This window comes from Bos indicus, chromosome 3, assembly GCF_029378745.1.
Source record: "Bos indicus isolate NIAB-ARS_2022 breed Sahiwal x Tharparkar chromosome 3, NIAB-ARS_B.indTharparkar_mat_pri_1.0, whole genome shotgun sequence".
Taxonomy (NCBI): domain Eukaryota; kingdom Metazoa; phylum Chordata; class Mammalia; order Artiodactyla; family Bovidae; genus Bos; species Bos indicus.
The window spans coordinates 68,835,304-68,852,107 of NC_091762.1; the positions used below are offsets into that span (position 1 = coordinate 68,835,304).

Here is a 16,804-nt window from a genome sequence, read left to right on the forward strand (position 1 = left end):
TCTATAGATATAGATAGACACATCTGTATCTGTGTGTGTGTGTGTGTGTGTGTGTGTGTGAGATTTCAGATGGTGACAGAAAAATAGAGATAAAGGGTAAAAGGAGAGACTGTAATTTGAGCAAAATCCTAAAGAAAGTGAGAGTAATTGTGCACATATCTGAAGAATAAGTATTACAAGAGGAAGAAACAGCAACTTCAGAGACTTTGAGATGGAAAAGGTGCTTGAAAAGCATGGGTGCAGGGCTCAAAGAACAGCAATGAGACCAGTGTGCCTGAGGCAGGGGATGAAAGAAAATTTGGAGGTAGTTGAACCTATCACCCAGCCTGTTTAAATGCCTTTAAATTCACCATAAAATCTGTGAGGGCTCTGTAAATTTCCAGAGCCTGGCAATCCTGGCCACCTCCAGGATGCACTGCTGTCAGCAAAGCACTTTCCTAGTCCTTTCCTGAGGCTTCCATTCGGAAGATCTCTTTCTACCCTCTGAAATGCCAGAGAGAGGAACTAAGCTTAGCTTCCTATGACAGGACAAGCAAGCAATGTCCAAGACTGTTACCTCTTCCAACTCTTCTCCACACAAAGGGCTTTGTTTCCTTCAACTTCCCCTCAGAATGTTAGAACTGCCAGTCCACCCATTGTCCTGACATCTTCCCTAAAGACACTGCAAGCCTAAGTAGGACATTCTGAACTTCCTGCAGCAGGCATTTTTCCATGCAAGTAATATTTAAAGACTGTAAACATGGAGTGAACATATGGAGAGACTCCCTCATCTTAGATCTGTGGTTCCCAAACTTAGCTGCACATTAGAAGCACCGGGGGTAATGGAAGGGAAGTTAAAAATCTCAGTGCTAACACTGAGTCCCACACCAATTAAATGAGAAACCGTGCCAATGGCTCAGTCATCAGCATGCTTAACTTCCCAGGAGTTCCAGTGTGCAACCCCGGTGTCTTATGCTATTTCTAAAACTAACTTCTGACAGCCACAGCACATGTGGCATGACACTGTAAGCCACAAACTCTGTCCACGACCACTGCAACATTTCTTTAAATCAAGTGTAAATCATATTTCTCCTGATTTCACCTTAAAGGATTAAACTATCTTTTCAGTCTATTGAAGTCTCTCTGAATTCTGATTTTTAGTTCAGCTTAGGTCATCCACAAATCCAATCAATATATCCCTATGGATATGAGAGATACGAACATTAGCTGGATTGAAGTGAAGACTCACCCTTTAAAATTCCACTTGAGACCTCCTTTCATACTGTGTTCACACTAGCCTTTTAAATCACCATATCTGACACCCACAACCACCTCATAATGTCGAAATTATTATGCACAATCTGAAGATGAGAAACCAGTGATTCAGAGAAGTGAAATGACTGCCAAGGATCACACAGATTAAGTGAAAGAGCCAAGAATTGAAGCTAACTCTAAATCCAACTGCAAGTTGAAAGCTCTTTTCATTAGCTGCTTCTCGCGGTTATTTAACTAGTTAGCAACTCACCCAACTGTCTTATTACCCAGCAATGACTGCTTCATAGACAGCAAAAGAACTGTTCCCTTTGTCTTGATAAATTAAACTAACTGCATCCACCTTATTCCTCTAATAGTGGTTCAACAGATATTTACTGAATACCTTCTGCGCTATAAGCAATGAAAATATGAGAACTCAGCAATGAAAAATAGATTTAAAAATTTCATCTTTCATGAAGTTTATATTGTTATGCCAATCACAGAGAAAAATGAAAGGAATCTGTCATAATTTCACTTGTGAACCCTTGATGGCTTCTAATTGTCAAACTTTCTTTTATGAGTACTCAGAAATCATCCTTTTGTGACTTGTTCTAGAAACTTTTCCAGAATTTATATTATAACAATCTTAAAAACATCTCATGTGCTTTAAAAAAAAATAGCATAGTGCTGTTAAAAAAGCAAAATTCAACTGAGTAAATTTTAAGATCTTACTGGCTTTATTCAGTGATTCATGAATCAGGCAGCATTCCAACTAGCAGACAGAAAGGAGCTTCAAAGAGCTATAAAAGGCAAGAGATTTTATAGAAAGAAGGGAGTGGGAATGAGTAAGTGGCACTGAGCAAAAAAAGCAGATTGGTTCTTGCAAGGTTGCTTCCTTTAGGGATAGCAAGGGTTTATCAAACAGATTGGGCTTCCCAGGTGTCTCAGTGGAAAAGAACCCACCTGCCAATTCAGGAGATGCAGGTTCAATCCCTGGGTCGGGAAGATCCCCTGGAGGAGGAAATGGCAACCCCACCACCAGTATTCTTGCCTGGGAGATCCCATGAACAGAGCAGCCTGGTAGGCTGCAGTCCATGGGGTGGCAAAGAGTCGGACATGACTTAGCAACTGAACAAAAACAATGGCAATCAATCCGATTACCTAACTAATGCTGATCAAATGATTCCTGATGGACTGGTTTAGTATTCCATTTCTGAAAGAGGCAAAAGTGTAATTAAGTCTCAGTTTGGTAACACTGGGCTTACCATAAATGACTCCATTTGGGGCCTGTTTTTTTTTAATAGTGCTTTTAAATAAAGGAGAAGTGAGAAAATCTGGAAATTTAATTGCACCATGAAAGAATGAAAATACAAAAGCTAGCTCTCTGTACCAGTCCTGGCTAATAGAACTCTAAGGACTTATGGAAACATTCTACATCTGAGCTGTCCAAATAAGACAGGTAGCCACTAGCCTCACGTGGCTGCTGCTGCTGCTAAGTTGTTTCAGTCATGCTACTGCACACTTAAAATGTGGCTAATGTGACTGAGGGAATAAACTGTTAATTTCATTTAATTTTAATTAATTTTTACTTAAATTTAAACAGTCATATATGAATAACAGCTGCCATCTTGGATCACACAGCTGTAAAAAGGAAGCTAGGATATGAAATGACTACCTCTCAAAGTGGAGAGGGGGACAAAAAAATTTCTAAACTCAATGTTTATGGCCCTTGGCTATTGCTTTTTCCTGGGTTTCTTTCAATGATATTTAATCGTTTTCTCCCAAAACAATTCTGAAGGGCAAGAAGTCCATTACTGCATTCATAAAAAAGTAAGCATTCATTTCTGACCTAAAATAAATTAGGTAATAATCATACCTAATGGGGACTTCCCTGGTCGCTCAGCAGTAAAGAATCCCCCTGCCAGTTTAGGAGATGCAGGTTCTATCCCTGGGTTGGGAAAATCCCCTGGAGAAGAAAATGGCAAACCACTCCAGTATTCTTGCCTGGGAAATCCCATGGACAGAGAAGCCTGATGAATTATAGCCCATGGTGTCACAAAAGAGTTGGACACAAATGAGCAGCTAAACAACAACAACAAATCATACACGGAACTCATGTGCTGTGTCTCTGCAAATGAATCTCTTTTGTGGAATTTTCACAATTGAGAACACGTGCCTGAATTGGTGCCTGCCTTCCCTTAATCAGATGGTGGTGGCCACCAGAGGTAGATAACCTCACTTGCTGGCTTATGTCTAGAAAATGCAGATTCCTCAACAGATTTTAGAGGAAGAATAACACCTGATACTATTTCCCTCTCTAAAAGTTTGTTTTAATATGCATGTAACACTGCAGATGGTGACTGCAGCCATGAAATTAAAAGACGCTTACTCCTTGGAAGAAAAGTTATGAACAACCTAGATAGCATATTGAAAAGCAGAGGCATTACTTTGCCAACAAAGGTCCATCTAGTCAAGGCTATGGTTTTTCCAGTGGTCATGTATGGATGTGAGAGTTGGACTGCGAAGAAAGCTGAGTGCCGAAGAATTGATGCTTTTGAACTGTGGTGTTGGAGAATACTCTTGAAAGTCCCTTGGACTGCAAGGAGATCCAACCAGTCCATTCTGAAGATCAGCCCTGGGTATTCTTTAGAAGGAATGATGTTGAAGCTGAAACTCCAGTACTTTGGCCACCTCATGCGAAGAGTTGACTCACTGGAAAAGACCCTGATGCTGGGAGGGATTGGGGGCAGGAGGAGAAGGGGACGACAGAGGATGAGATGGCTGGATGGCATCACTGAGTCGATGGACGTGGGTCTGAGTGAACTCCGGGAGTTGGTGATGGACAGGGAGGCCTGGTGTGCTGTGATTCATGGGGTCGCAAAAAGTTGGACACGACTGAGCGACTGAACTTGAACTGAACTTCACAGGACCTCTGATAAGTATTAAATAGGCCTCTAAATTAGCACATCCCTGTGGTTCTACTTGGAATAAGTACAGCAAAAAAATATGGTCTTAATAGGTCAGAAACTGATGTAGGTACATTTTGTTGCGGTATTCATTGTTTTCAGGTCATATATTTTTCAGCATAAATAATGAAACAGAGTAGGATCCTATGGTCCTTGCCTCCCATGTTCTCAGCCCGTCTTTTGTTTGTGGAAAAAATTTAGCCAAATAATAAGTTTAATCAGACAAGTGAGAAACTGTGGAGATCAAAGGAGAACAGTCAAAGGAGACCAAATAATAATAGTTTAGTGGTTAAGCAGGGGCTTCCCTGGTGACTCAGGGGGTAAGGAATCTGCCTACAGTACGGGAGATCCAGGTTCAATCTCTAGGTTGGGAAGATCCCCTGAAGAAGGAATTGGCAACCCACTCCAGTATTCTGGCTTGGAGAATGCCATGGACAGAAGATCCTGGCGGGCTACAGTCCATGGGGTCACAAGCAGTCGGACACAACTGAGAGACTCTCTCTCTCTTTCTATCTCTCTAAGCAAAGTCAAGGACCTTTAGTTCCCCCTCAAGGGCTATAGATAATATTCTGTGCCATATCGTGTGAGCTGTCTTATAGATACTGAAACCCTCACCAGGTGGAAGAAGTTAACTACATGATGACCAGACTATAGCCATGATTTAAGCTGCCACAATTCCAAGAATTAGCCTCAAGGAAATGGAAACAAACTGACCCTGGAACTGAAGATTAATTGTACTTAATCAAGATGATGCTGGTTAGATCACCAATGACCAATTCCAAGATGACTGTCAGAGCTGACTATACTGTTCCTGCCTGTAGCTGCCCCCTCCCTCCACCTGTAAAAGCCCTTGCCCTCTGAATGTTAGTGGGGAGGAGTCGACCTTCTGACAGGCATCCCTCCACCCCTACAGTTGCCCGCATTCAAGATAAAGCAAACTTTCTTTCCACCAAACTTGTCTCTTTATTGGTTTGAGTGGCAAGCTGATGGACCCCACTTTTGACTACAATAATACTGAGAAACAAAACCAAGATGAAACTTTACTATAATTATTATAATACAAGCACTGTAATATAACCCTGAAATCAAATTAAAGTGGCTTACAACACAATAAAGATTTATTTCTTGTTTAAATCACATTACAGCTTCATGTGAATTGATGGGGGCTCTTTCCATGCAGTGTTTCAGGGACCAGACTGCTTCTGTCTCTGGCTCCACTATCCCTGAGCTTTTCCACCGTACCCTCTGAATCCAATCATTGGACAAGGTAAGGACAATATGTGGAGGATCACAAAAGAGGACTTTTAGGCAACAGGTTTTGAGGTGCCAAATGTCATTCCCACCAAACTTCATTGGCTAGAATTCAATCCCATGGCTCTACCCAACAACAGGAAAGAGTGAGAAATGCAATTTTAGCCATGTGCCCAGGAGGAACAAGCTTGATGAACATATAGCATTGTCTTTCCTTATCACTAATTTGGATTATTTAAGAAACAGTCCATCCTGAATTAATGAAGTCATTCATTTATCCATCAAGTTATTCATTTTAAGCATATGAAACAGATGTAGCTATTTACTAAATGTTTCCAGCACAGAACAGATCAGCCTTTACCATATAAACCTCAGATGTTCTCTTTTTCTCTTCCTGTGTCTTAGACCCATCAGCGGTACCCACAGATACTATCTAGCTCAGAAACTGATAACTGATCATATACTGCAAATGAAACTATAACTGATCATATAGTGCAAATGAAAATTCAGTACCAAGAAAGTGTTCCTAATTTCACCAGACTGATGAGCTTCCTTGTAACAACCCTGAAACATTTCATGATTAATCCCCAAAGAATTTGCACTTTTTAATCATGCACCTGCATTTCAAAATGGTCTCAAAAAAAAGAAAAAGAAAAAAACCTCTTCTCATGGAAATCACTCTTGTGCTCAGAAAAAAAATAGAAAAAAATAAAATTATGGAATTCTTCAATATTGCATGAGAGACATGAAATAAATTGTAATGTTCCATAAATTTTTAAAGATACTTGGTGGATGATCAAATCCTCCCCATTACTATCATTAGCAAAATTGACCATTAATACTATATATATTAGGGGCTTCCCAGGTAGCACAGTGGTAAAGAATCCACCTGCCAATACCGGAGAAACAACAGATGTGGGTTTGATCCTTGGGTAGGGAAGATTCCCTGGAGAAGGAGAATGGCAACCTGCTCCAGTATTCTTGCCTGGAAAACTTCATGGACAGAGGACGCTGATGGGCTACAGTCCATGGGGTCACAAAGAATCAGACATGACTGAGCACGCATGCATGCACTATACCCTGCTGCTGCTGCTGCTGCTGCTGCTAAGTCGATTCAGTCGTGTACGACTCTGTGCGACCCCATAGACAGCAGCCCACCAGGCTCCCCCGTCCCTGGGATTCTCCAGGCATGAACACTGGAGTGGGTTGCCATTTCCTTCTCCAATGCACTATACACTAGGCAGGTGTTTTTTCCCAGGAAAAATTTCCCTCTGTGATCCAGCACCTCTTTAAGTTCAATGAATTTAAACTGCAAACCATCAAGAAGCATTTTTCAAATGATCAAAAAAGAGAACCTGCCAAAATAAGGCTCTTGATTAAAAATCAATATGATTACTACAAGCACAGGCTGGAGGCCCCAGCCCGCTGAGCCCTTTGAAAATGCTGCTTATGGGACAAATATGGTCCAGAGAACACCAATTTAATTTTAACAAAATGAGATTGTCTGGAAGCATTTCACTATATTTAACGTAGGGGAGCAGTTTCCAAAAATGAGGCTTAGATTTTTATAAACAACAATTAGGACGCCATCTAAGGGGCAAGGTCTGAAGTGTAATTATTGTGATATGGAGTGTTTTTCTGACGGTGGAAATGAAGTCTTTAATATGGCTACATGAGGCCAAATGGACCCAAAAAAGGTATCAATGAAATGTTGTTAATGTCTACTTGATATGTTTAAATGAGAAAGGCTTGCAAGTGTGGGCTGTTATGGAGTGAATTGTGTCCACTCGCAATTCATGTTGAAATCCTAACCCCAGTGTGACCGTATTTGGAGAGGAGACATTTAATTAAAGTTAAAAGAGGTCATAGAGGTGAGACCCTAATCCAACTGGACTGATGTCCTTATAAGAAAAGAAAAAGACACCACAAATACACACACAAGGAAAACGTGACCATTTGCAAGCCAAAGGGAGTTCTCACCAGAAACCAACCCTTCTGGGTTCTTGATCTTAGATTTCCAGCCTCCAGAACTGCAAGAAATAAACTTCTGTTGTTCATTCCACACAGGCTGTGGCATTTTGTTCTGGAGCCCTAGTGGACTAAATACGAGGATGACTACAGAAAGCCTCAGGCCATGTTAGAACAGGTGTCCAGAAAAGATAACAAATTCAGTTCACTATAGATAAGGTCTGAGTCACAGATCTCAGAACAAAGGGCAACATCAAGAAATATTTGCTAAGGAAGTATACTATCCCTTCAAAATACAAGTCGGAGAACAGGTAGTTATGGTTCATATGAGGGGGAAAAAATGAAATACCTAAGGTATATGCAGCTCTCAGATGCAGTTACAGTGTGGCAAAGGCTGCCAAGTCACTGAGCTGTTGACTTCTAGAAAACCCAGTCCTGAATCCAAGTGCGGCTGCTCCAGGAATTAACCAAAGTAGATGGGAAATGGAAGACCCTGGGGACAAGTTTATCTTAAAAGAGCTAGGCTGCTTGAATACAATTTGGGGGCAGCAATTCTCTAGGGAGAGTAGGACACAGCAGGCAAGGGTGACCAATGGGCTGCTGCTGCTGCTGCTAAGTCACTTCAGTCGTATCCGACTCTGTGCAACCCCATAGACGGCAGCCCACCAGGCTCCCCATCCCTGGGATTCTCCAAGCAAGAACACTGGAGTGGGTTGCCATTTCCTTCTCCAATGGACCAATGGGCTACAGAGGATGAAATCAGATGGTGGCTCTCATTGCAAGACCCCCACTGAGTATCAAATAACTGATGGAACATAAAAATCATCCTGTGCATGAAAAGCACAAACACATGCTACGTGGTTCTTTACCAACTTTTTTATAGCTTGCTTTGGCCTTTAACAACTTCCCTTATTTGGGAGTACTTCAAGATTCCGGGTGAGTAAGCAGATCTTTGTTCCCCACAAGAAATACCACTACCTCTTCTTGCAGCTTCTCCCCTGAAGGTAAGTTTAAGCAGACAGGATACCAGCCCACATGACACCTTCTCCAGTATTAGAAAAAGGGTCCCCCTTGAGGATGCAGCCCTGAACCAGGTGCAAAGCTTGGTAAGGGAAACAAAGGCTGGCAGTCAGCACCTCCTTGTGCCCTTGGACCAGCAAGCTTGAGCAGGAAGCAATTTGCATGACTATGAGATGCTCTGATGATAGAGTTTTTAAAGCCTCCTCAGCCACTGTACTCACAAAAGTAAGAAGTCCATGGTTTATCCCAGCAAAAGCTCAATGGCTACAAGAAGCACTCCAAGTGCAATGGACACAGGGTAGAGCAGCCATCATGACGGGCACAACATCACACACCTACTGTCAAGAAAGTGCAATTTAGAATTCACCAAGTCAATTGTATCAGCCCAGTAAATTCTAAGACACCTTTGAAAAGAGGAGAATCAAGTAATAAAAGACCTGAGAAAGCACCAACATATATGCAGAATAAGCCACTAAACACAAAAGCTTTTAGAAGTACAAAAGATAGATTCATCTCTAAAGATGAAGCATGGAAGATTTCTGGAGACCAAAGAAATTTGAAACTGGGCCAAGAAGAATGAAAGAAAACACCAAAGAGAGAGATAAAAAGAGGCGAATAAAATCCTTACCAACACTAATCATCCAGAGAAATGTGGGAAAAAAAAAAAAAAGCCTACAGAATACAGACACCCAGTGCAAGAGAACATTTGATGTGAAAAAGATTTATGATGTATACTACTCTAGGTACAAGTGACTGGAAAATGGTAGAGGCAGATATTAAAAAAAAAAAAAAAATGCGGGTGGTGGGGAATCAACAATTATTCAGAAACACCATCATCAAAACGGAAAGAGAATCCTGCTGCGTATAGAAGGGCACTCAGATCCTAGTCGAAGATGAGTCAGCAACAGGTACGGCAACCAACCCTACCTTTTCCAAGCCCATCCAAGCCTTTGAGGTTTGACTCAATGGGTTGGCACTAAAAAGTTTCCTGGCTGCTTCCCTCAGAAAGTTTTAGACTCAGAGTCCCTGGATTTCATCCACAGAAGCAATTCCAAGGTTCTGGAAGACAGAGGCACATGGTTTGAGTCTCTCTTCTCCTTCCAGTAGATTCTGTTGCTAATCCTTTCACAGACTAATTCTCCAGTCAAATGTTGGGTTGTAATCCTGAGCTTTTTCTGCTCAAGCAGGTATAAGATTATGATGGCTAAACTTGTATAACACCTGCTATGATCTGAGAGTGTGTGTCCCCACCAAAATTCATATATTGAAATTCTACCCCCCAAAAGGTGATGGTATTAGCAAATGGGACTTTGGGAGGTGCTTACATCATGAGGGTAGAGCCTTCACAAGGGGGATTAGTGCCCTTATAAAAGAGGGTCCAGAAAGATACTTTCCCCTCCCATCATGTAAAAAGACAGTGAGAAGTCTGCCACCCAAAAGAGAGCCCTCATCTAACCATACCACCACCCTGATTTTCTTCCCAAACTATGAGAAATATAATTTTGTTTTTTGATAAGCCACCAAGTCTGTATGATATTTTGTTATAGAGGACCAAACAGATTAAGATAATACCTTATCATTTGTAGAACACTTTGATACAGAAAACTTGGCATCTTAGTGATTGTCAGGACATCCTGTAAGATGCAGCACCATCCCAAGAGCTGCCCCAGAGAGAAGGACCCAGCAGGACTTGAGATGGGGTGGAGAGTTCTGGGGTCCTGGGTCCCTGTGTTGCAGAAGGGGTGCTATAGTTTCCAGGCAATTCATCACTTTGCCTGTGAGGACTCCTCATTCCATGGGTGGGAGCAGCCAGAACAGAACACTAAAGTGTGTTCATCTGAAGCACAGGGACAGTGCAAAGGGTCCAGTTCCTCTTGCCCAGGTCTAAGGACAGTACAGCTTTATTATGAAGGAGGTTCCAAGGTCAACTTATATGATAGGCACATTGGAGCATCCAAGGTGAAAACTGAACAGCTAGTAAAGAATATGGACTGTGGAGAATCAACACCAGAGAGGAGATTAATTTAACATCCATCCTTTAGCATCAGTTTGAAATGGGGCAGGAGGGCAGATAACTACCCTTACTGTGTAGTTTCCCAAATGGTGCTAAACCCCATAAGCGCAAAGAGCAGAGGCAGCAGCCAGCCAGGCACCATGGGGAGAAGCACGGGCTCTAGAGCAAAACTACCAGAATTCAATCCCACCATATCACTCTCTGGCCAGCTGTGGATTTGGTTTCATAATTTATAAAACAGGGCTAACAACTACCTCACAGAACTGTTAGGAGAATTAGATGAGATTAATCATGTAAAACATTCAACACAGTGACACAAATATAAAGAGGAAAAAACTTAATGTTACTAGTTACCACTAAAAAGACAGAAAGATAAAAGAACCAGAAGTCAAAAATATTAGATTTACAACCCTCTCTTAATATGGGGTAGAAACTAACTGAGGCTTCCTTCTTTGGGAATTCTTAAGAAGTGTCAATAAAATAAAAAATGGAAAAAGAAACATATTGCTTCCTCAAGGAAAGCAAGCACCACTCCATGATATATTGTCTAATGCTGCTAATTTAGGGGAATGAAAAGTACTAAATCTGTCATATAAAGAAAGACAGGTTAACCTGAGCAAGGTGAATGGAATTGTTTTGCAGGAAGGAATCACTTATGTGTGAGTTTAGTGGCCCAGTAGAAATACTTTTACTGCTATAATTGTTGTTAATAACCATCACCACATACTGAATGCCTTCTAAGTGCCAGTATTTTGCTAACTGTGAGCATTAGTGCTGCTCTTTCACATCTCTGAAAGTTACAGACATATTTAGTTTTGCTCAGAAATATTAAGTAACCTGTCTGTGTGCGAGCATGCTAAGTCACTTCAGTTATGTCCAACTCTTTGCAACCTATGGACTGTAGTCCACCAGGCTCTCCATTCATGGGATTTTCTAGGCAATAATACTAGAGTGGGTTGTCATGCCCTCCTCGAAGGGATCTTCCTGACCCAGGGATTGAACCCACATTTCTTGGGTTTCCTGCATTAGCAGCCAGTTTATTTACCACTAGTGCCACCTGGGAAGCCCAGGCAACCTGTCAAAAGCCCTACAATGGAAGACTGGCAGGGCCAGGATTTAAATCCAAAAATAAGTCAAATGACCATACTCCTAATTCTACCATCCCACCATCTTCCACAGCCTAGAGGAAAATTAAAAGCCACCAGCCCTCAGCTATCTCAGGCTGACATCAGATGAGGAAAGATTATATTCATGCCGGAAGGTGGTATTATTTTCTGTGCTGTTCTCTCTTCACTTGAAAAGATTCCTTCAACATGGCTGCATAAAACTTCATCATGTAGGATTTCATGGGATTATCTTATGGTCTTATTTTTCTTTATGACCTCCTTTTCCTATCTCCTGACTTATAAGCTTCTAGAATCTAAAGACCAGTCCTCACGTTTTGTTATATCTTCTCAGTAGTTAGAACCAAGCCATCACACGAAAGGAGTTCAAGAAACCACTATTTGAATAAATGAATGATGTTCTAAAGAGAAACCAAATTGGGAGGATGTAATGGCACTGGCTATAGTGAGAAACATAAAGGCAACTTCGTTCAATTCCAAGATGGAAAGTAATACTGACATCTGTTGTTTGGGGAATCCATGATCTAATCTCCTTTAACATCCTTAGTGCTTAATCTGTCAGTCACCACACACAGATTTAGTACTTGCTGCCAGGTATTCATTCTCAATTCTTTGAAGCATAAAATCGGCAGCATCGGACAATACAGCTGTGGAAATGCTTTTGGGAGGAAAAAATATATATATTCACTTTCATTATTTCTCAATCCTATTGTAGATTTCCCTCCTCCTTGACAACATAAAAGTAGTAGCAGCAAGGGTCCCATTCACAAACGCACTTATTTCCCTCAGAGAATGCCAGTTGGGACCAAACAAGATGTTCTTTTGATACGGGGCTCAGATGTCCAGTAGGCATATCACCAGTATCTGTCCCTCTCCACATCTTCCTCTGCCACTCATCTGGCCCTGAAGTCAGTCTTCCATAAGGCATGATGACTTGAGCACCGCCATGATCAGGGGAACGCAGGGAGGTGTGGTGGAGACTCCACATTAAGAAGGCAAAGGGAGACCATAAACCAGTGAGTATACAACAAGAAACTGCCCTTTCTTCTAAAGTAGTCATTCCCCACAGTGCTAACATGACACAGCATGAACTCTTCACGCAGGTAGAACTGAAATGCTGATATACTACACTTAGAAAAATTGCACAAGTCTTTTTGGCCAATCAGATCTAAGCTGGCCCATCTTTCACTCACCACACATTCAGTGAGTCATGATTCTGAGCCAAGCATTGTGCTATGGGACTGGGAATATAAAGACAAGGGAGAGATCTAGCCTGCCCTCAAGGTCCCCACAGCCCAGGAAACAAATGATGGGAGTAACTCTAGTAGTGAGGAAATTATAGAATTGCTAACATTTACTGCAGATAGATGGGGAAACAGAGGAAACAAAGACAGATTTTATTTTGGGGGGCTCCAAAATCACTGCAGATGGTGATTGCACCCATAAAATTAAAAGACGTTTTCTCCTTTGAAGAAAATGTATGACCAACCTATACAGCATATTAAAAAGCAGAGACATTACTTTCCCAAAAAAGGTATGTCTAGTCAAAGTAATGGTTTTTCCAGTAGTCATGTATGGATGTGAGAGTTGGGCAATAAAAAAAGCTGAGTGCCAAAGAATTGATGCCTTTAACTGTGGTGTTGGAAAAGACTCTTGAGAGTCCCTTGGACTGCAAGGAGATCCAACCAGTCCATCCTAAAGGAAATCAGTCCTGAATATTCATTGGAAGAACTGATGCTGAAGCTGAAACTCCAATACTTTGGCCACCTGATGCAAAGAACTGGGCTCATTTGAAAAGACCCTGATGCTGGGAAAGATTGAAGGCAGGAGGAGAAGGGGACAATAGAGGATGAAATGGTTAGATGGCATCACCGACTCAATGGACATGAGTTTGAGTAAACTCTGGGAGTTGGTGATGGACAGGTAGGCCTAGCGTGCTGTAGTCCATGGGGTCACAAAGAGTCAGACATGACAGTGACTGAACTGAACATTTACTGAGTGCTTGGCAGGAGCCCAGCATTGTCATAAGTGCATTTACATATACCAATTCATTTAAGTCTCTATATGACCCCTATAAAGTAAGGTGCAATATTATACAAGATTCCAAGGCTACTGGCATTCTGATGGAGTGCTATGGAAATCCAAAGAAATCTCCTGTGTCATCCCTCAGTTCAGTTCAGTCACTCAGTCGAGTTTTCTTAAGAAACTATAAGAAGCAGTTATCAAAGGGCTAAAAAATTATGGCAGTAAAATATATTTATTTATTTGTTTTAGGAGTATAATTGCTTTACGGTGTTGTATTAGTTTCTGCTGTACAGCAAAACCAATCAGCCACACATATACATATATCCCCTCTTCCTTGGAATTCCTTTTCATTTAGGTCACCACACAGCATTGAATTCTCTGTGCTATACCGTAGATTCACATTAGTTATCTGTTTTTACACCACTATGTATAAAATCTGTTGTTATTCAGTCACTAAGGCAAGTTCAACTCTTTGCAACCCAATGGACTGCAGTATGCCAGGCTCCTCTTTCCTCCATTGTCTTCCAGAGCTTATTCAAATTCATGTCCTTTGAGTCAGTAAAGCTATGCAATGAACTCATCCTCTGCCACCCGCTAGGGCAATAAAATTTAACTTGAGAAAATTCTATCAAATCTCCCTACACCTCATAGAAAAACACTGCTATTACCTGATCTTAGTATTAAAACACACATCCTGCGATATGGAGTATTCTGAGCAGTGCACATTTGTTCACTGGATACCTAGGAGAAACATGCTCCTAGGTATCCAGGCCAACAACTACTCACCCCCACACCCCGTCTCCGACCTCCACAGTGGGATAAAAAGAACTCCTTCTACATTCATGGCTCTCCCAGGGCACCCAGCACCACCCTACTCGTCTCCACAGACACTAGGCTTTGTTTACAGACCAGATCAAGTCCAGCTCTTTCACTCTAGAATTTAGAGTAATTCTGGCAGGTGAGAGGATTAAGATTTTATCCATAATGTAGAATAAATGGTGAAAATCTATGATGGAAGAAAGGATTTCCAAGAATTCCTACACTTTGAAAACAAAATTTCCATCCAAACAACATGCTAAGTATAAATCATTTAATTATCAAATATTTACTGCCTATGTTTTCTTGTTACTCCTTGGCTTTTATTCAAGTTTTCCAGTATTTGAACATAGACTTTCTCGTACTTTTGTACAGGAAACTGTTAAGGAACAGGTTCACATGTAAATTTCCTTTTTCTCTCACTTAACTGTATTCTCTGGAGGGCAAGGGTCCATTCCATTGATTCTAAATCCTCAATGTGTATCAGAATCACCTGGGGAGCCTGTAAACCTTACCAATGACTACCCTAATCCCCAGAGGTTTTATTTAATTAATACTGGGTCGTTTTAACTCTCCAGAGCTTTGACTGAGGTCTCACACATGGCTGCACAGTGAAATCACCTGAGGAGTTCTATTAAACTAGAGATATCTAGGTACATATCCACAGACTCTGATTTAATTGATGTGAGTTCTACCTTCATTGACCTGAGTGCAGCTTCCATTGATCTAAGTGCCCCCTTTATTGATCTGAGCACTACCTTCACTGATCTGTGTCCTTCATTGACCTGTTTCATTCATTTATCTGAGTGTGTCCTTCATTGACCTGAGTGTTTCATTCATTTATCTGAGTGCTGCTTCCATTGACCAGAGTGAAGCTTTCCTTAATCTGAGATCCACATGGGTCTCCAAATTTTCTTAATAGACTTCAAGCTCCAGGTGACTCTACTTTGAAGCCGAGACCGAGAACAAACAATTTCTTTGACACATATCCTAACACCACGCACAGTACTTGCATTTGGCTGACAGCCATTAAGTTTTCTTCCACATATAATGAAATTTCATTTAAAATTTTCTAAACCCTGATTCAACAACTTCCCACAAATTAATGAGAAACAATAAAGTCTAATTATACATTAAAAGTGACCATACTAGGATCCTATAAAATTACAGACCTGATTATCTGAGGAAGTATTTCCTTCCTTGACAGAAAATTTCATCACAATTAAGATGAACTGATGAACTTTCAGATCTCCCTTTTTAACACCAACAGCCCAGAGGCCACATTGATATACACCTAATACAACAGCACTTTGAAAATGCAATGCACTAAGGCCACATATAGACGACAGGCTTAAATTTTTAAAGACTCTAGGCAGATTTTCCACTGGAAAAAAAATGAATCTCAACATCTAAGACTAACTGGTCTCATCAGCATAAAATAGGCAGTCTCTGATAGCATACTCTTCACTCCTCTCATTTGATGTTGTCTAAGTTTCACCTCTACTTTCCTTTCCAACAACTCACTGTGCACATTCATCAGGTCCCATGCAGAGTTTCAACAGAGCCAGGACTGGAAGAGGATGAGGCAGGAGACTTGGGGTAGAGGTGGGGGCACTCTTCACCTTCCTCTAATGCTCAGCTTTCTGAAAGCAGAGTTTAGGGTTCCATCATCCATGTATGTATTACCTCCACAATCTTTCAGAGGCCTTACACAAAGGTTCATAATAAATACTTCTATTGAGTTTCTTTAAAGCCTTGGAGCTAATTGTATACACACACACACACACACACACACTCTACCCATACACCCTTAAAGGACCCCTTTCACATCAGTTCAGTCACTCAGTTGTGTTCGACTCTCTGTGATCCCATAGACTGCAGCACACCAGGCCTCCCTGTCCATCACCAACTCCCAGAGTTTATTCAAACTCATGTCCATTGAGTCGATGGTGCCATCTAACCATCTCATGCTCGGTCATCCCCTTCTCCTGCCGTCAATCTTTCCCAGCATCAGGGTCTTTTCCAGTGAGTTAGCTCTTCCCATCAGGTGGCCAAAGTATTGGAGTTTCAGCTTCAGCATCAGTCCTTTCAATGAATATTCAGGACTGATTTCCTTTAGGATGGACTGGTTGGATCTCCTTGCAGTCCAAGGGACTCTCAAACACTACAGTCTTCTCCAACACCACAGTTCAAAAGCATCAATTCTTCTGTGCTCAGCTTTCTTTATAGTCCAAATCTCACATCCATACATGACTACTGGAAAAATCATAGCTTTGATTAGAATGGACCTTTGCTGGCAAAGTAATGTCTCTGCTTTTTAATATGCTGCCTAGGTTGTTCATAACTTTTCTTCCAAGGAGCAAACGTCTTTTAATTTCATGGCTGCA

At 41.3% G+C, this 16,804-nt stretch overlaps 1 protein-coding gene across 10 annotated transcripts in view; it reads right to left on the reverse strand.

The window, feature by feature from the left end:
• The window catches only part of ST6GALNAC3 (ST6 N-acetylgalactosaminide alpha-2,6-sialyltransferase 3), a 626,405-nt gene that overhangs the window by 471,931 nt on the left and 137,670 nt on the right, over window positions 1-16,804 (reverse strand). The window contains exon 1 of one of the 10 annotated variants that reach the window (XM_070780182.1): window positions 15,942-16,538. The exons of 8 other annotated variants lie outside the window; for them this stretch is intronic. In XM_070780182.1, the coding sequence (XP_070636283.1) occupies window positions 15,942-15,950 (9 nt within the window). In that variant the 5' untranslated portion in view covers window positions 15,951-16,538. Of the gene's footprint in view, window positions 5,279-15,941; window positions 16,539-16,804 lie in introns of those variants that run through there. One more of the 10 variants, XM_070780207.1, reaches the window with a different exon arrangement.